Here is a 19,967-nt window from a genome sequence, read left to right as displayed (position 1 = left end):
GAATAAGGCAGAAAAGATCTCTCCTTCATGATGCTCACATTCCAGTAAGAAGAGACAGATTAATATATGAGTTAACAAATAAACGAGAAGATAATTTTAACTTAAGTAAGCTAAAGGGTATAAAACTATGTTCTGTGAAGGAATTCTCTTAGGGGCATGAGGGACTAATGACTTTTTTTTTTTTTTAACGTTTATTTATTTATTTTGAGAGAGAGAGAGCAGGGGAGAGCCAGAGAGAGAGGGAGACAGAGAATCCCAAGCAGGCTCCACAACATTAGCACAGAGCCTGATGTGGGGTTCAAACTCATGAACCCTGAGATCATGAACTGAAATCAAAGAGTCAGACGCTTAACATGCCTGAGCCACGGATGCTCAGAGAAGTCTTCTCTGAGACCTGGGGCTTGAGAGGACTAGGAGAAAAGGGTCCAAGCAGAGGAAGCCAGAGAGACTGATTATTTTAGATCCCACAGTGGCTGGGCAGAAGCCACTTAAGAGTAGCAAGCAAAGAAAGGCTTATCTTGGGGTGCCTGGGTGGCTGAGTCAGTTGAGCACCAGACTTCAACTCAGGTCACGATCTCAAGGTTTGTGGGTTTGAACCCCACCTCGGGCTTGCTGCTGTCAGCTCAGAGCCTGGAGCCTGCTTCAGATCCTCTGTCCCCTTCTGCCTGCCCCTCCCCAACTTGTGCTGTCTCTCAAAAATGAATAAATGTTTTTAAAAAAAAAGAAAGAAAGAAAAGAAAATCTTATCTTTTTGGTACTGAGAAACTGTTCACCTCACCCAGGAAGGCTTCCTTGATTCACCCCCTCTGTTCACTTCAGTCCTTTGCTTCAAGACATCTCTTCACAGATTGTGTCACCTCAGCACTGATGAGTTGAGTTATATGCTACAGCAGAGTCACTTCTTTTCAGCTAGCACCTATACAGACTGTCAGAAATTTGAGCAGTTTGAATTTGGAGAACAGTTTAAGCTGCTTTAAAAACAAAAACAGGGGCGCCTGGGTGGCGCAGTCGGTTAAGCGTCCGACTTCAGCCAGGTCACGATCTCGCGGTCTGGGAGTTCGAGCCCTGCGTCAGGCTCTGGGCTGATGGCTCAGAGCCTGGAGCCTGTTTCCGATTCTGTGTCTCCCTCTCTCTCTGCCCCTCCCCTGTTCATGCTCTGTCTCTCTCTGTCCCAAAAATAAAATAAAAAACGTTGGAAAAAAAAAATTAAAACAAAAACAATAAGGGGCGCCTGGTGGCTCAGTTGGTTAAGTGTCCGACTTTGGCTCAGGTCACGATCTCAAGGTTCATAGGTTCGAGCCCCGTGTTGGGCTCTGTGCAGACAGCTCAGAGCCTGGAACCTGCTTCAGATTCTGTGTCTCCCTCTCTCTTTGCCCCTCCCTCTCTCTCTGCCCTACCCCACTCATGCTTTGTCTCTCTCACTCTCTCAAAAATAAACATTAAAAAAAACACACACACAGTAATATTCAGCATGCAGTTCTTGAAAAACACCTGTTTAGATACAGACTATTCATGTACTGATAAATAATTCTCATGTATTCATTAAAGTAAATCCTCTCTAGACCTCTATGTAGCAACATTTAACCAATTTGTTACTATTTACTTATTTATTTATTTATTTATTTATTTTAATGTTAATTTTTGAGAAAGAGGGAGAGACTGAGCACAAGCAGGGGAGGGGCAGAGTGGGAAGGAGACACAGAATCCAAAGCAGGCTCCAGGCTCTGAGCTGTCAGCACAGAGCCTGATGCAGGGCTCGAACTCACAAGCCGCAAGATCATGACATGAGCCGAAGTCGGACACTTAACCAACTGAGCCACCCAGGGGCTCCCCTCTTATTTTTTATGTTTGAAAGAACACCCAGTTACGTTTATACTCTTTGTAAGTGGATGGCCTTCCTATGTTATGAAAAGAAGCACTATGATGTGAGCATTGAGACCTTGGGTTCCAGAATCATGGAGGTCCGAAGCTGAATCCTATCTCTGCAACATAGCAACCCTTTGTCCTTAGACAAACCCCCCAGCACTTTAGTTTCTCCATCTATAAAATGGGGATAATCATGGTACCACCTTACAGGATAGTTGTAGTGATTAACAAGACAGTGCACAGAAAGTGTTTGACGTCCTGGGTGGCTCAGTCGGTTAAAAAAAAAAAAAAAAGTGTTTGACGCAACGTGTGGCCCATGGTAAGTCCTCAACAAATGCCAGCTCTTACTAATTTAAGCATTCTCAGACCAAGGCCATGGCTCATTTCTGCTTTCAATGCCCACCTCCCCTCGCAGTGACATCTGGTTGATACTTGCCGCGGGCTATCTGGCTGACCAGCTTCAAAAGTCAGCCAAAAGTATTGTCTCAGAAAGCTTCCTGGGAGGTTGCATGGATTCAGACAGAGGCTGGTGGACTGTATCTGACGATAGAGTTTCGGTGTTTTGAAATTCTTGACTCCTGAATGTCACAAGCGTAGGACTGATTCTCTCCATTGGAAACAGCGGAATAATGCCCCAGCACGTCTCCAGCGTCACTGGCACGTGTTTACTGGGGATTCATTCTGTTCACCTCACTGTTGTGTATATTCAGAGAGGTTGTGGAGCACTGATCTGTGTGTCTGAGAGAAGCTTTAAATAGAGTTCTGAGGTACTAGCTTTCTGTGTCTAGACTTGAAGAAGCCACTGGGACATAAAGTTGACTGGTTAGAAACACGTTTTCATGAGTTTGCAGCTTTGCCCAGGCCGTGCTAGCTGACTTAGTGTCTAATAACCATGATATTTTCATTACTGTCACCTAAATCCAATATCATATCTGTGTTCCTCAGATTTTCTCTTCTTTAAACGAATGTTAAAATAATCAGCTCAGACTCAAAGCCCATATCTTCAGAAAAATATCAGTTTGGCCAGTATTAACTTCTGCTTTGAGATGTGGATGAGAAAACCATCTGTGAAGCTGGAATTTTCCTTTATTTACAAGGCAAATAGGAGTGGGTGATTAAGAGAGCCCAGCCTGGGAGAGGGCATGGGTAGGAACTGCAGGGCAGTGTGAGCCTTGATGGAGTCCCACATGAAATTCAGGTTTGGCCGGGTCCATGCTTGCCCTGAGTATCTGGGCTTAGAAACCCAAGCAGCTGGAGGCGGGATTACTCAGGCAGCAGAACCATAGGAATCAGGTAGATAACAAAGACTGAAACAGATTCTGACTCAGGTCCTGTATCGGCTGTAATCCAAGCTTTAACAAAAGCTGTAGAATTGAAAGCTAAGATTCAGCCTAATCTCAGCTGCCTCTGCTTTGCCACAAAGGTACTAGATCCTAAATTTAGATTACCTTCAATACTTGTGCTGAAGATAGGAAAGGGGACGTTTTCCTGCTCTTTGTTCTCTTCCTGATTACTCCACGAAGTGAATTATTTATCTTTGGGCCCCAGAGCCCTCTTGAGCAATTGCAAGGGCACATGGAACTGAACCATACCGATATTTGTAATGCTTCGTGCTAGTTTGTGATTTTTCAGAGAATCTTATGGGATTTGCAGGGTCATTAATGAGTCCTGCAGCAATAGTAGCTGTGACTGAGCACACGGTAGATGGAAATGGAATCCATTTGCACAAAATTACCATAGAGGAAGCATCACAATATGGTGTGGTAAAAAGGACCCTGAGACTTGGGGTCCAATCCTTCCTGTGCTCTTAATGGCCCCTGTGATCACGAGTGGTTGCTTCCCTCCTCTGGGCTCAGTTTCCCCGTGTTTAAATACGAGCACTGAATCAGACCCTCACATGGCCCATCTAGATTTATCGTATTACGGAGTCTGAAATATTTTGAGCAATAGATTGCCTGTGAAGCTATTTTCTTTTCCTTTATGTTATCTTTATAATACCACATTGACTTAGTTTGTATTGTGGTAAAACATACATAACGTAAAATGTACCGTTTTAAGCATTTCTAAGTGTACAATAGAATTAAGTGCATTCATGTTGTTGTGCAGCCATCCACCATCCACCTCCAGACCTTTTCATCTTCCTAACCTGAGACTCCACTCCCGTTAAACAGTAACTTCTCATTCCCTCCGCTCTACTTCCTGTCTCTATGAATATGATGCTTTAGGTACCTCCTGGAAGTGGAGTCGTACCAAGTCTGGCCTTTGGTGTCTGGCTTATTTCACTTAGCGTGTCTTCAGGGTTTAGCCATGTTTCAAAATTTCTTTCCTTAAGGCTGAATAATATTCCATCATATGTACATACACTGTACTTTGACCATATTGAACTTTTTAAAAATGCACATAATTCAAAACCATCTGGAAAAAATATTTAAAGCGAGTTTTAGATTTTTTTCTTAAGCCCAAACACCAAGGAAAGGGGAAAAGAGAATCAGGTATGCATAATGGCAGTTGGAAAAATGAGAAAATAGGATGGTTATTCTTGGGCACAGTTCTCAGGTAATCTCCTAAAAGTGGCAGGGCGTTTGTAAACATTCTTTAAAAAAAAAAACCAAAAAACAAGAAAATAAGTGGAGGGGCCCCTGGGTGGCTCAGTCACTTGAGCGTCTGACTCTTAATTCCGGCTCAGGTCACGATCTCACAGTTCGGTGGTATCGAGCCCCACGTCAGCATGGAGCCAGCTTAGGATTCCCTCTCCCCCTCTCTCTCTGCCCTTCCCCTACTCCTACATGTGCATGTGCTCCCTCAAAATAGATTAATTAAAAAAAAAAAGTTTTTAATGTCAGTTCTTCCAAGATTAATCCTTAGATACAGTAAATCCCAGCAAGGGTTGGGTTGAGTTGGGTTGAGTTGGGGGCAGGTGGGAGTGTGGGTATAAATTGATAAGTTGATTCTAAAAGTTAGATAGAGGGGTACCTGGGTAGCTCAGTTGGTTAAGCATCCGACTTCAGCACAGGTCATGATCTCACGGTTCATGGGTTCGAGCCCCCCCATCGGGCTCTGTGCTGACAGCTCAGAGCCTGGAGCCTGCTTTGCATTCTGTGTCTCCCTCTCTCTCTGCCCCTCTCCCACTTGCACTCTGTCCCTCTCTCTCTCTCTCTCTCAAAAATAAATAAACATTTAAAAAATGTTTAAAGTTAGGTAGAAATGCAAAAGACCAAGAATACCTAAAATACTATTTTTAAAAAAGAACAGAGTTGGAAGACTTAAATCTCAGGCTATCAAGACTTCTTTTAGTAGGGCTGTGTGGTACAGGCAGCAGAGACAGATAGGCCAGCAGAACAGAATCTAGTTCAGAAATAAACCCACACACATAGAGACACTTGATTTATGACCAGGTGGCACTGTAATTCAGCTGGGGAGGGATGGTCTTCTTGATAAACAGTGCTGAGTAATTGGATATCCATATGGGGAAGAAAATTAATCTTGACCTTTACCACACACCATATACAAAAAAATCCGTTCCAGCAAGGACATGGAGAAATTGGAACTCTCATACACTGCTGGTCAGAATATAAAATGCTGAAGCCATTGTTGGGAAACTTTGGCAGTTTCTCAAAAAGTTGAACATAGAGTCACCATATGACCCAGCATTTTCCCTCTTAGATATAAAACCAAAAGAAGAGAAAAAGTACGTTCACACAAAAACTTGTGCACAGATGTTTATGGCAGCATTATTCATAGTAGCCAAAAAGTAGAAACAACTCAGACGTGTGCCAGCTGATGAGTGGATGAACAAAATGTGGTATAATCTCACAAGGGAATATTATTCAGCCATAAGTAGGAATAAAGTACTCACTCTTGCTGTAACACAGATGAACCTTGGAAACATGCTAAGTGAAAGAAGCCAGATACAAAAGGCCATGTACTGTATGATTCCGTCTGCATGAAATATCCAGAATGGGCAAATCTAAAAGACAGAAAGTAGATTCGTGGTTGGTGAGGGCTAGAGGTGGGGAGGAGAGAAAGGGGTGTGACTGCAAAGGGGTAAGGGCTTTTTACCCCTTACCACCTGGGGTGATGAGATGTTCTGGAACTACATAGTGGTGATGGTTGCACAACCTTGTGAATATACTTAGCTAAAAACACTGAATTGTACTTTTAAAAGGCGAATATTACTATATACGAATTGTATCTCAGCTTTTAAAAAATCAATTCCAGGTAGATTAAAGCTCTAAAAGTGATAAGACAATAAAGCTTCTGGAAGATATAAGAAAATATCTTTATGACTTTGAGTTAGGCAAAGATTCCTTAACAAAACATTGAAAGTAGTAATCGTCCAAGAAAAGATTATTTGGAATAATTAAAATTCAGAACTTATTTTCGTCAAAAAACAAGCTACAGAGTAGCAGATGATAGTTGCAATACATACAACCAACAAAGTACTCATTCTCAATATATTTTTAAAACCTCTGACATATCACTTATATGTGAAATCTAAAAAAACAAAAACAAAAATCATAGACTTGGAGAATAGAATGAGAGTTGCCAGGGGCTGGTGGAAGAGGGAATATTGGGAAATGTGGATCAAAGGGTACAGACTTTCAGTTACAAGATGAATAAGTTCTGAGGACCTAATATACAGCATGGTGACTATAATTAATAATACTTGACATGTGCCAAGAACAGGTTGTGAGCATTAGCACCACACACACACACACACACACACACACACAAACGATTAATTGCCTTGATCTTGGTATCACTCCACAGTATATATGCATACCAGGTCATCACATTGTACACTTTAAATATATGTAATTGTATTTGTCATTCTTCAATAAAATTGAAATAAAAAACACTAAAAAAAAAAAACCTAATAAATCAATTACAAAAAGATGATCGACCAATAGCAAAGTGGCAAAAGACTTAAATAGGCAGTTCAAAAAGAAGATATCTGGAAAGCCAATAAATGTATTATTCATCATCCAGGGAACTGTAAATGAAAACCACAGTGATATCAGAATGGCCAGAACGTAAAAAGACTGACAATACCAAGTGTTGGTGAGAATGCAAAGCATCTGAAACTTTCATACATCGCTGGTAGGAATGGAGATTGGCACGGCCACATTGGAAAACTGTTAGGCCATCTCTACTAAAGTTAAACACGTATCTGTCTACCCCATGACCCAGCAATTCTACATTGGGCAGATTCCACCCCAAAGAAATGAGGGCGTGTGCACCAAAGACATGTACAAGAACGCTCATAGCAGGGTAATGAGCAGTAAACTAATACAGAGGGCAGAAGAGTAGTTACCTTTGTTGGGAAGGCGGGGAGAGCACTGACTGGAAGAGAACATGAGGGAGCCTTCTGGAATACCACACATGTCCTCTATCTTTAATTAGACAGTAGAGTGTCTATGTATGTAAAAGTTTACGAGGCTATACACTTGGTTTTCCTATACTTTACTGTATGAAGCTTTCATCTAAATTTAAAAGGGGAAGAAAGGAGGGCCGCCTGGCTGGCTCAGTCAGTGGAGCATGCACCTCTTCATCTCAGGGTTATGAGTTCGAGCCCCGTGTTGGGCATAGAGATTACTTAAAAGTAAAATCTTTCAAGAAAAAGAAAAAGGGCACTATATGTTAACTAACTTGGACGTAAATTGTCTCCTCACCTTGGTCCGTTCGTTCCTTGTATCTTGAACTGTGCCACCTCATTGAAGAAGAATTTAGCAGTGTGCACGTGCTTCTATGCCTTCTAGGTGTGTGCCTTGATCTTCTCTTCTTAAGGTTTTCATCACTAGTGCCAGTCACGATGTCCCCCAAGAGTTGTAGGAGGCTTCAGAAGTGAACCCTCCAAACTTTCTGCTGCTGGGTGATGACCTTTCACGGGCATGGGGTGCTGGCCAGCCTTACGCCCCAGGAGCACACCAACAAGAGCTATAGCACCCCAAAAATTTTCTCTGAGGCTCAAACAAATTTGGCTGATGGCCAGCCATCTCTTTCTCCAGTGCTTCATGCCTAAGAAGATGAACTGCTAGCTATTTTCGAAGGGGAAAACCAGCAGATTTTCATGATAAATGGGGCCTTTCACCTGCACTTCCTACAGACAGCTGCAAAGTCTGTCAGACTAACTCTTGCCTTTTCTGACTTCATTGCTTTTTGTAAAACCTGAGACCAAGGTCTCCATCTGTTCAGCTGTCTGGTGAGAACAGAATTTTATTGTGACTGGCCAGGGACTGAAAATGTCATCTCTCTCAAGATATGGGAGACCCAGAGAATTATGTTAAGTTCCTTCAAAACTCTTCCTGTCACTTAAGACTATACAATTATTTATGCATATAATGTATCTCTGGGAAGTAGGAAGTGTAGAAAAAGTAGGAAGTATCCCCATGTGTTTTAAAACCTAATCGTGTTTTTCCCACCGACAAATAATGCTAAGACATGGCTTTGATTTTGACAAGCCTCTGAAAATTTGCTACATGGAAGATACAGTTGAATCCTCACCAAGCGTCAAATAGCATTCCATAAAACAAAAACAAAACAGAGAAGGAGTGACAAAAAAAAGAAAATATTAATATTCCCAGTTAACAAAAGTAAAGGAACTAGTGTCGGGAACACTGGTGCAACACATAGCTCGGTCAAATCTTAACATGCTTTAGTTTGCTTTAGTTTTTCTTATAAAGGAAATCATACAATTACTACCGAAGCCCCCTGTGGACTCTACCCTGCCATTCCCCTCCCTCCGTGCCCAAAGGTAACCATTATTCTGATCTTGATTTTTATCATTACCGTGTGTGTTTTGGTATGTTGCGTGTGTACATATTCTCAAATGATACGTGATTTTGTTTTGCATTTTAAAACTTTATGCAAGTGGTACTAAATGTATCATTTCCCCACTTACTATTTTTGCCTAACAGTGTTTTTTGAGATTTAACCACATTGATATATGTTGTTTGAGTTCATTCATTTCAACTTCAGTATCTTGTTCCACTGCACGAATATGCCACCATTTGTTTGTTCATTCTGCTGTTGATGGACATTTAGATTGTTTCCAGTCTTCTGCTTTTACTTTTTTTTTTTTAATGTTTATTTATTTATTTTGAGAGAGAGGGCATATGTGTGTGAGCAAGCGGGGGAGAAGCAGAGAGAGAGAGAGAGAGAGAGAGAGAGAGAGAGAGAGAGAATCCCAAGCAGGCGCCATGCTGTCAGTGCAGAGCCCAGTGAGGGGCTTGATTTCATGAACATGAGATCATGACCTGAGCTGATATCAAGAGTCAGACGCTTACCTAACTGAGCCACCCAAGGCACGCCCAGTCTTTTGCTTTTATAGACAGCAAATGCAGGGAACATTTTTCACAGGGGCAAGAATTTCTCTCAAGGATGTAAGTGTGAGGGCTGTGTTATAGGATATGCACATGCACGAGCAGGAAATATTACTGAATTCCCCCCAAAGTGCTTTAATTTATACTCTTACCACAAGTGTGAATTTCATTGCACTGTATCCATGCCAACACTTGATATTATCAGCCTTTTTACTTGTGCCTATCTCATGATTATGAAATGGTATACAATTGTGGTTTTAATTTGCATTTACTAGATTACTAATAAGGTTAACTATCATTTCACTTGCCTTGTTGGCACTTCAGTTTCTGCTTCTGTGAGTTGCCAGTTCAAATCTTTGCTCCACTGTTGGTGTTATTATTGCTTTGGGGTTGCTGATCTTTTTCATGTTGATTTATAGGAATCTTTATGTGTGCTGAATGGTATTCCTTTGCCCGTACCGCACATACACTTTTCTAGTTTGTCTTTTTCCTTTGCTTATGTACCTTTGATATAGCCTCATTTTATTTTAAGCGATAGATTTTTTTTTAAATTTTTTAACGTTTATTCATTTTTGAGAGACAGAGCAGGAACAGGGGAGAGGCAGAGAGAGAGGGAGACACAGAATCCGAAGCAGGCTCCAGGCTCTGAGCTGTTAGCACAGAGCCTGACACAGGGCTCAAACTCAGGAACTGCGGGATCATGACCTGAGCCGAAGTCAGACGCTTAACCAACTGAGCTACCCAGGTGCTCCTAATTTAGTTTTTAATGGGTAGAAATTATACCACATTTTTTCCTAGCTTTATTGAGATATAATTGGCATATAACATTGTGTAAGTATAAAGGATACACAGTGTGTTAGTTTGATACGTTAATATCTTGTAAAATGATTCCCGCCACAGCATTAATTAACACCTCCATCCTGTCACATAATTACCATTTCTTTTTTGTGGTGAGAACATTTAAGATCTACTCTCTTACCAACATTTAACTGTATCATCTTGGTTTTTTCCTGGGTAATGGGAATTGTATGTAACAAATGTTTTTCCTTTTATATTTCTGTTTATTTTCCAAATTCTCTCCATCAAGAATGGAGAAATCAGGAAAATGCTTGCTTTTGCTTTTGGTTTTTTTGAGAGAGAGAGAGACAGAGCATGGGGCAGGGAGGGGCAGAGAGAGAGGGAGACACAGAATACAAAGCAGGCTCCAGGCTCTGAGCTGTCAGCACAGAGCCCCACGCAGGGCTCGAATTTGCGAACCACAAGATCATGACCTGAGCCAAAGTCAGACACTTAACTGACTGAGCCACCCAGGCGCCCCAGGAAAATGGTATTCATCAGCATAGGTATACTAAGTGCTGTGTCCCCATGAAGTGGCTAGTAATCTGCTTCATTCCCACAGCTGCTGCTGGACACCCATTCCTTGAAGATGGTCCTGCTTGATCTACCTTCCATTGGCTCACAGGTGGTGAGGAAAGCACCTGCCAGTTACACTAAAATTGTTGTGAAAGGCATGACCCGGGCAGAAATGATACTCAAGGTGGGTCTTGTGTCTTCCCCAGGGTTTCTATTAAAAGGGGCTGGTTATCTGGTGGTTTATTCGAAGGACTACTGGTTTTGAAAGTACAGATGAGGGCTGTCCCCATCAGCCCCAAAGGATTGTCCACATTCTTTGGCTAGCCAGATTTGGGCCTCATCAGAGATTGTTGAAAGTCAGTGGACAGTTACTCAGGGGATCAGTAATTCTTTGTGACAAATGAATTTTTCATTGTAAGGGGATCCTCTTGTAGGATTTGGCCAAGATTGGAAATTAGGTGGGGCTGTCGCTGTGAATCAGTGTCTGAGTCAAGGATCTCTTTACTTCTCAGCAGGAATTTAGCCCAGCTATCAGTTGCTCACTTTCCCACATAAACCTCTTTAGCTTTCTATACCCTGCAACTTTCCAGGAACTCCAAGCAGATGTTGCAGTAACTGAATCTGATCAGCAAATAGGCTTTAACGGGGGCTTTAGGCCCCGTTTAACAAACTATTATATGTGGGGTGATGATATGGAGAATGTCTGAAGCCTTGAGCACCTGCATCTGATTTTCACCTGCACTTGTTGAGAAGAGAGGGGTGCCTGTTTGAGGGAGGGGAGAAGGCTGGAGAACAAATGGAACTATCATGAAATGTTCCTAAAAGTACAGGGCCTGCAAGCTCATCAGGCCTGTCTCCCAAACAATGGCTTGAATGATAGCGGGAGTGTAGACTAGCTATGTCCCATCAATGGGACCAGGTGAGGTTCCTGCACAGACCTTGAGCCCAGGCCGGAGGAAACTGGAAGCGGCCTAATCGGCTTCTTCCCCCAGCTGGCTCACTCACCGGAGAGGGGAGCGTGCAGTTGGGGAGCGATCTGCAGGGAGTGTCTGAGTGAATACTGCTTGTCACCCTCTGGTCCATTCTCAGGAGTTCCTGCATTCCAAAACCGAAGCGGAATGGATCTGAAGATTGTGATGCCCTCAGTTTCCTTCTGTTTGTAGATTAATTGACAGTTTAAGTGCATGTAGTTAAATGAAGTTCAGATTTTAAGTCTTGAAAGGCAACTTTGGGATTTTTGTCCTTGAGAAAATCCATTTAGATCTATGGGTTTTGTGAGTCATTCCTCAGGGATAAAGACGCATTGGGACAGTAGGAGCAGGTATCATGAACCCCCATCTCAGAACAGGAGGCTCTCCGGCACAGCGTTTCACAAATGGTCCCGATACTTAAAAACCACGTGGGAGGACCCCACCCCAGGTCTCTGAGTTCAGATCTTCAGGGGAGGCACCTAGAAATCTACACTTAAAAAGCAATCCAGGTAATATTTATGCTTTAATAAATTTAAGAAACATTGCTGTAATTGAACGTTGAGATGAAATAGGCCGTCGGGACATTTCTGAGTTTAGGGTTGCTGCCGCTTAAGGAAATCTTGCAGAATCCATTTTGTGGTCAGCTTGCAAGTAAGGAAAAATGATCCCTTGCTTTCCAGTCATGAGTTTTCCTGCAGGCCCACTCTTGTCTCCCTCCCCTGCAGGTAGTGATGGCCCCTCACGAACCGCTGGTGGTGTTTGTTGACAACTATATCAAACTCCTTACGGACTGCAACACAGAAACCTTCCAGAAGATACTGGACATGAAGGTTAGCTCGCTGTCTTGTTTTGTCCACACTTGCACATCCTTCTCACACGCGGTGGTTCCTAACCAGGGGGTTGGATACGGGCTCCTGGGGAGCTTTCTCAGAGTGCATCTGCCTAGCCCCAGGCCACAAACCAGATTCTAAGACGTCTTCTGAGGAGAAGGACCCCGGACAAAATAACTTCCTGACTCTGCTGGTACCTCCGAGCCCCATGGAGAAGCAAAGGCTCAGCAGAGGCTGGGGGCGGAAGGAGTGAACTGTCCCTTCTCTCCGCCCCTTCTTTCTCTCCTTTCCTTTCACCCGTTTTTCTTCCCTCCGCTCTTCTCCCAGGCTACTACCCACAGCAGGCAACGCCCCCGAAGGAAGTGTTCATCTTCAGCCTAGAGCAATTATGCTATTTGCACAGCCGTGGCTAACAGCACACGAGATATTGCACTCTCCCCTGGGGACTTACTGGGGCCAGATGTCATGATTACCCTCCTTTCTCTTTCAACTTCAGGGGCTGAAGAGAAGCGAGCAGAGCAGCATGCTGGAGCTCCTGCGCCAGAGGCTCCCCACCCCGCCTTCAGGGCCAGAAGGCTCCAGCTCACTGTCACTACTGGCTCCGACACCAGAACAGGAATCCTCTCGCATCCGCAAACTAGAGAAACTGATTAAAAAGAGACTGTAGGAGCATGCATGGGGCACTGTTTTCCCTGGCTGGTGCCCCTCAGCACCCGGCTGCCTGGAAGCCCCCCACCAATCCTGCATTCCCCCTGACTCTCAGATCATCAATCCTGAAACCTCCTGGGACATTTGGGTTGTTCATGTGTCTTCTCCATGACCTGTCTTAATTCTTGTCCTAATCAAAAAGCCAAGCAAGGGCAGGGTGATAAAAAGGCTACAGAGTTGGTCTTTGATTCTGTAGCAGAGGCAGTGGTGGGTGAAAGGGCCCTGCGGTTCACTTGTGTTCCTGAGCTGCTCGTCACTGGCTTTACAGCCTCACCTCTGCTGTCACACCTTCTGGCACGTGGCCCTATCTGCCCCACCTGGCCAGACAACATGGGTAGAGGCCCTGGATCTCACCCCTTCCTCCACTTGCTGCTGTGGGAGGTTACCCCTGCAGCCAGACGCTAAGATTTGTGTTCCCTGTTCTGTGGGCTTGGGTCTGGGGCCTGAGCTAATGCAGTGACACATTACAGCTGTAGGACATTAGTCTTGCCTGATGAAGGCAGTGGAAGCAGGTGCATTCTGCCTTCTAGATCCATCTCCTGGTATGTATTGTCATGCCTAGGCCAGGTTATCTCCGTAATCTCCGGTCCCCTCTCTGTATGTGTCTCAGGAGAAAGTCCCTCTGTGTGTCTCAGGAAGACTGTATGTGCTAGGCCTCAGAAGCAGGTGCCCTCTGTGCCCTGGGGCTCCTTGCCTGGGTATGGGGGTACACCCATATCTGCCTTGGAGAGAGGGTTCTGCTCGGCATACTCACCGCATGCTGTAAGCAGATTATTTTCTCCATTTCTTTATTCCCACTCTAGCCCTGACTTCTAGGGGAGGGATTGCCTTCTGTGAAAAGAAACTAGGAAGTTTTCCTAGAAAACTTGTCCTAGGCTTCCTCCTCAGATGACGCTGTGGGACAGCACAGGAGGCCTGGGCCCTCTAATCCCCTTCCTGGCCATGTATTTTCAAATCCACATTACTTTCCAGAATGATCTGAAACAGAGGTGATGTGAGGTGCCAGAACGACATACCTTCGGAACAGAATGTTGACCTTAAACACCTGCTCAGAGCCTGCGCCAGCCCAGAACACAGCCTGACCCCCGGCCTGCCCGGCCTGTCCACTGGCTCTCAGCCAGCATGGCTTTGCAGAAGAGAGCTGCCCCCTAGAGCCACTCTGTCCCCACATCATCCTGCAGCATGAGAACGGGCAGCATGTCAGGTAGCTGCCCTGACTTGCCTGGTTCAGTGGAAACCGAGCCTCAGTTAACCGGGACCACAGCCTCAGGGCAGCCGCCGTTCGTGTCTGCATTGTTCGGGAATTCTGAACAATGTGTTGGCCAGGTGGGGAGAGAGCGCTAAGGAGGAAGGAGGAGCTCTTTACAGAAAATGCACATAACAGGCCCTCAGGATAAAATTGGGATATCAAATAGCGCTCAAAAATGAGTTTTCAGGATAGAGGAAGTTTCCTGAAAATCCATAAAACTTGCGACAGCCATAAAGGAGGAAACTTTAAGGTTTGAAAACCAGACCAGGAACTGATTATTTTTCCCTTTCTTGTTTTCCAATGCAACCAGTCTGTGTGGCGCCCCTTCCCCTCCATCAGCCTTGTCCCAGACTCAGCCCATCGGCCGCAGCTTTGATCCCAGGCCTCACTTCTTCACCGGCTTCCAGTCTCTTCTTGCTAGTCAGTATGACTTGTATGTGCTGAGCGTCTCAAACTGGACAACACCGAGAAGAAAGTAAGAGGTGTGACCTTTGGCTGAGCTCTCTTAGGGAAAGATTGCTAAATGAGAAAAGTGCAGAAAGGCCGGGGAGGGGACGGGGCGAGCGCAGGCCCCACGCTGCCCGGACTTCACTTTGCCGGGACAGCCGTCCTGCTGCCCCGGTGACGCCCCACAGCGCGCACTGAGGGAGGTTAACATTCTCTTCCTGCCCTTGAAAGCAGGGCTGATGGGCCCATCTCCAAACAGCACAGGCACTTCAGCCATCTGTCATCAACCTGGGGAGCCGGGAGAGCCAGTGGACTCTTGCACCTGGTTCTTGTCACTCTCGGTGTTTATAGACCCGCACTTCTCTCTCTGGTTCATTCTGAGGAGTTGTTTTCTGGACGTCTCCGTAACGCATTGAGATGTCAAGCCGCTGTTTCCCCCCCGTTGGTGGTCACAGCCAGGGAAGTTGCTTTCTTGATTTATTACATTGTCCGTAATCTCCAAGGAGCCCACAGATGTCAGTAGGAGTTACGCTAAATGTCTCGTTGATAGAGTCTGAATTCCGCGTATGCATCTTCTAAAGACTGCATGTTTCTCAACTGGGGGTGCGCATCAGAATCACCTGGGGCCCATTTTACAAATACAGTTGCCTGGAGATTCTGAATCAGGAAGTCTGGAGTGGGGTCTGAGCATGTGGGTGATTGGAACATTTACCCCCCTTGTTAGAAACTATTGCAATAGAGCGACATATGCTTTATCAAAGTGTTCCCGTAGCACGTTTTCGTGAAGATTTATTTTTCCCAACTCTCTAAGCAAGTGTAATTACTGTATCGTTGAGCTGGTGCCAACATGGGAAAGATTCTTTGCTAACATCCAGGGGCTTTAATTTGAAGCTTGTGTTGATGACAGGGACCATGCCAGAATTGTGCTGTCCCCATACAGACTAAGATTCTTGCCGTTTTGACAACCTGGCCCCAAAGAGAAATTTGATATATGATTGTCACTTCAAAATAATATATATAAAGGAGATAAAAACAGTAACAAAGAACTCTGTTATTAAGCTAAATTAGATATTGTGCCCATTCCTCCCCCCCACTTTCTCTAACTCCTAAAAAAACAAAACAAAAAACAAAAAAAACTTGAAGCCACTTTATGTGGCTAAAATACATATTGGTAATTTGTAATTGATGAAGATCTACTTTTATGGACAGACTTCCTGACAGCTGGCTTAGGGGTGGCCAGGCCGGAGAAACTTCTGTCTGAATCATAACCATGTGATAGGAACCACAATGGGTGGACAGAGTGTTTGGACCTCCAAGTTCGGTTCTGGAAGTGAAACTGTCGCCACTCCTCCCTCTCTTAAAGAACCAAGAACTAGTACCTAGGACTTTGCCCCCAGAAAAAGGTGCCTCCTTTCTCAAGCCGAGGATGGCTCTTGGGTGCAGATCAAACGGGACTGAGAGCAGACTGCGAGGGAGCAGGGTGACATTTACGGACCGGACAGGGCGAGCAAGCACGTCTGCGGCTGCTGCCTGATGTGGGGGTGCTCCACCAGCCCATCCTGAATTGCTGTTGGACAAGGAAACCTAGCTCCCTGTTTACGGAATGCTAGGGGAAATGCCAAAAGGTCACAGCTGGAAATGTAATTCCTCTCCCTAGGAGGAGAAATCTCCAGAATAACTAGCTGGCTGACGGTGAGAGCAAGTGTTTCACACTTCTCTACTCCAAGTCAGATTTCTAAAAATAAAATCATTAGAACTGCATCGGGCCATTTAAACAATAGCCTTGGAAACACGGACACATGAAAAGTTGGCATCCATTTTATATCGTAAATCTCAATTTCCAGTCTGATCCTAGTATTTATCAAAATAGATAGCCTCCCAGACCCTCAAAGTTCTATACTTGTGGGAGATATCAATTTCCTTAAAATAAAGGGACTGCTTTTTTGTGTAAATATCTTTCATTTCCCCCATCTGGAAGTGATTTCGCGGTGCATATTGGAGCATAAAGTACTACAGTTAATTAAAGCATTACTGGATGTCATTTGCTAGGGTGTATTTCCTTACTGATGACAGAAAACAGAACGGACAATAGGAAAGAATCAGGAAGCCTGTGAACCTCGGGCCCTCCGCAGCGTCTCCCCTTCTCCCCGGTGAAGATGTGCCCCTTCCCTGACGGCCGAAGGAAGCAGTGCCTGAAAACAGACTCGTTCATCAGCGCGGTCCTGGCACGTCCAGTCTGCTGGACACCTCTAAATATGCGTAGAGCGTGCTGCGTCCGATCTGGAACCCTTCTTGTGCTCTGAATTTCTGTCCTGTTGACTTTCCCTTCTCCACCTTACTGTTCCGGTCATAGCCTGCTTTTCCATGTGACTGCAGATGAGTTCTGTCCTGTACACAGTAAGTTAATCCTGTTTCCGTAATAAGTGGGTGGGCATTTTGCAGTGAACTTTTTGGGAAGTCTGGCGTTTCCTTCAGCGGTGGAAAATCTGTTGCAGCACTTCCATTAGGCTGGCTTCAAGAGCCTTACCTAGTTTCCATTCTTTATTTCCACCCCCTCCCCACTTCACTGGGGTACCCAGAGATCAATCTGATGAGAAAAGAGACTTTTCCTTAGAACCCTCCAGAAGAGCAGTGCGAGGTGGCTCACCTGCCCCGTTCTCGTCCTTGTCACCGACATAACCAGCCACTGGAGAGCAGCAGGGTAGGAAGAATGTGTCCATCTGAAACAAAAGCAGCCTGAGACTGGAAATTTCTACAGAAGGACCTGGTCTCCAGGTCCGGTTACGGCACTTTGACTTGACGTTGGACGAGTCCTTAGTCCTCCGAACCTTAGTTTTCAGGATCTGTAAAAGGGGATTATAATTAATAGGACTGTGTAGGTCACAGGAGACCAGGTTGCGTGCACACGCTCTGTCAGCCATCAGGCAGCGTAAAAAACGAAGTAAATGTCCATTATCGCTCGCCAGGCCTGAACCACCAGTGCCCGGCCTGGCTGGATGGTGGGTGGCCATAGGGCTTGTTCTGTCCCTGGACTGACTTGAACAAAATGGCCAGGTGACAACATAACCATGCTGCTGTGTGCAGGCTGCCTCGGGGGTGAGCAGCGGAATAGCTAGTCTTTGCCTTTTTTTTTTTTTTTAATTTTTTTTTTTCCAACGTTTTTATTTATTTTTGGGACAGAGAGAGACAGAGCATGAACGGGGGAGGGGCAGAGAGAGAGGGAGACACAGAATCGGAAACAGGCTCCAGGCTCCAAGCCATCAGCCCAGAGCCTGACGCGGGGCTCGAACTCCCGGACTGCGAGATCGTGACCTGGCTGAAGTCGGACGCTTAACCGACTGCGCCATCCAGGCGCCCCAGTCTTTGCCTTTTTAAAAAAAAAATTGTAATGTCTATTTATTTTTGAGAGACAGTGAGAGACAGAGCGTGAGCAGGGGAGGGGCAGAGAGAGAAGGAGACACAGAATTCAAAATGGGCTCCTAGGCTCCGCACTGTTAGCGCAGAGTGAGCCCGAAGCGGGGCTCAAACTCACGAACCGCGAGATCGTGACCTGAGCCAAAGTCAGACGCTCGACCGACTGAGCCACCCAGGTGCCCCAAGTCTTTGCCTTTTCAGGTCATGCTTGTGATATCCAACTTATTCAAGCGTTTTAAGACTCTCCGAACCCTCTATTCCCCTTGTCCTAACAGCTGCTATTTCCACAGTATTTAGGGATAACCCTACAGACAGAAAAGAGCTTCCTCCCTCCTGGTGGTGTTGGCTGGGCTGCCTGTTGTGGAAAATGTGGCACGTTTCCTCTGAAGGCAAATTAGAAAGGTTGCCAAAGGCTCCCTTCCAAACAAATTCTTTAAATACGGTGTCTGGTGTCCATAGACCAGACTTCAACTGGCCATTCATGGCAGGGACAGAATTCCTGCCTGCCCTCCTTTTTTTTTTTTTCCCCCTTTCCTACAATACCCAAAAAACTACGTAAGAATATCTTGGGACAGGCAGAGGTTCACCAGCTATTTGCATTGCTTTACAGTTGCCTTTCAAAGAAGTTTAGTCCTTTCCCAAGGCCAGCTGAATCCCTATAATCTGGGTTTTCAATCCGCTTTGGGGATATTGATACAGAGAATGCTAAGTGATAGAGGGATATTAAAGTTAAACAGGGTTCAGCGCTTTGTCCCCTAGGGATGTTTATCACTTAATCTCAGGGCTCTGGTAGCTTCTGCTCAGTAAGCAAATGGAATTTGTACAATTGCCGTGCCTCCTCCCATTTGGGGTCATTTTTCAAAAGTGAGAAATTAAGAACAGCTTCTCCACAAACTTTCCTTTGCTTCTGAGGCCAAGGAAATTATTTGCAAAGCGGGCAGCCACTTTCAGGAGAGCCAGGTGAAGTGATGGAGAGAAACTCTATCTTCTTGTGCATGTTTGCTCTGTGCTGATGGAAAAGGAAGGCGGTTCTCGGGGAGAAGGGAAGCAGACCAGCTGCTGGAGAGACCGCGTGCCCCAGAATTATTCCCAAACTAAAGCACTGTGGCTGGGCTGCCTGGAGCAGACCCTGAAGAGCATTAGCAGGCAGACGGAAAAATAGCCAATGTTGTAGAAAGAAAAACATGAATTCACACACAGAGACACCCCACGACCTCGTGCCCATGCCTGTTGCCTCCCTGGCACGGCTCTTAAAGTATTCATGCCGTTGGCACTACAGGTGGCTGGCTGTGCTGTCACAGGAGGGCGCCCACTGTAGGTGAGGTCCCAGCTGGGTTCGTCCGGGCCCTTGGCTGCAGCCCCAGCTACCCATACTGTCGGGCAGGCAGATCATCTCTTTGATCGTGAGGGGGACCAAGGGGTCTGCACTCTTCCGTGCTCTCTGTATCTGGACGGGAACCAGCTGCTGAGTATTTACTGCATCCTGAATACGGGGTGCTACCTCGTGGGATCAAAATCGCCCCTAAGCAGGTGTGGCCAGCTCCATTCTGTCGACGTGGACCTGGAGGCCTGGAAGGCAGATGCCACTGCCACGGCCAGCAGGTGGTGGTGCCAGGGTGTGACTCCTGTCTCCGTCCACCCATGCTCTTTGTGCCACACCTGTGGCTTTCAAATTCACGAGACACCATTTTACGTGGGACTCTTGCTCTACAGAACAGAAGTATTTTATTAATACGTGTTACAAGTTCAAGTAACTTTCAAAGCAAATCAGAGAGAGAGCATTGAAACCACTGCAGTAAATAGAAAG

General features: G+C 45.3%; 1 protein-coding gene across 1 annotated transcript in view; it reads left to right on the top strand.

The window, feature by feature from the left end:
* VPS53 (VPS53 subunit of GARP complex) overlaps positions 1 to 16,787 on the top strand; it is a 136,958-nt gene extending 120,171 nt beyond the window's left edge. Inside the window, exons 20-22 of the mRNA XM_047080661.1 lie at positions 10,588 to 10,725; positions 12,238 to 12,342; positions 12,839 to 16,787. Coding sequence (XP_046936617.1) covers positions 10,588 to 10,725; positions 12,238 to 12,342; positions 12,839 to 13,009 — 414 coding nt within the window. The 3' untranslated portion in view covers positions 13,010 to 16,787. The remainder of the gene's footprint in view (positions 1 to 10,587; positions 10,726 to 12,237; positions 12,343 to 12,838) is intronic.
* Positions 16,788 to 19,967: the final 3,180 nt, after the last annotated feature.

The sequence above is a fragment of the Lynx rufus genome, unplaced genomic scaffold (genome assembly GCF_022079265.1).
Source record: "Lynx rufus isolate CCGP_SWC_20201006 ecotype Redwood Valley unplaced genomic scaffold, mLynRuf1.p SCAF_18, whole genome shotgun sequence".
Lineage (NCBI taxonomy): Eukaryota > Metazoa > Chordata > Mammalia > Carnivora > Felidae > Lynx > Lynx rufus.
The sequence above is the reverse complement of the archived record's forward strand: the minus strand, read 5'-3'. Positions and strand labels throughout refer to the sequence as shown.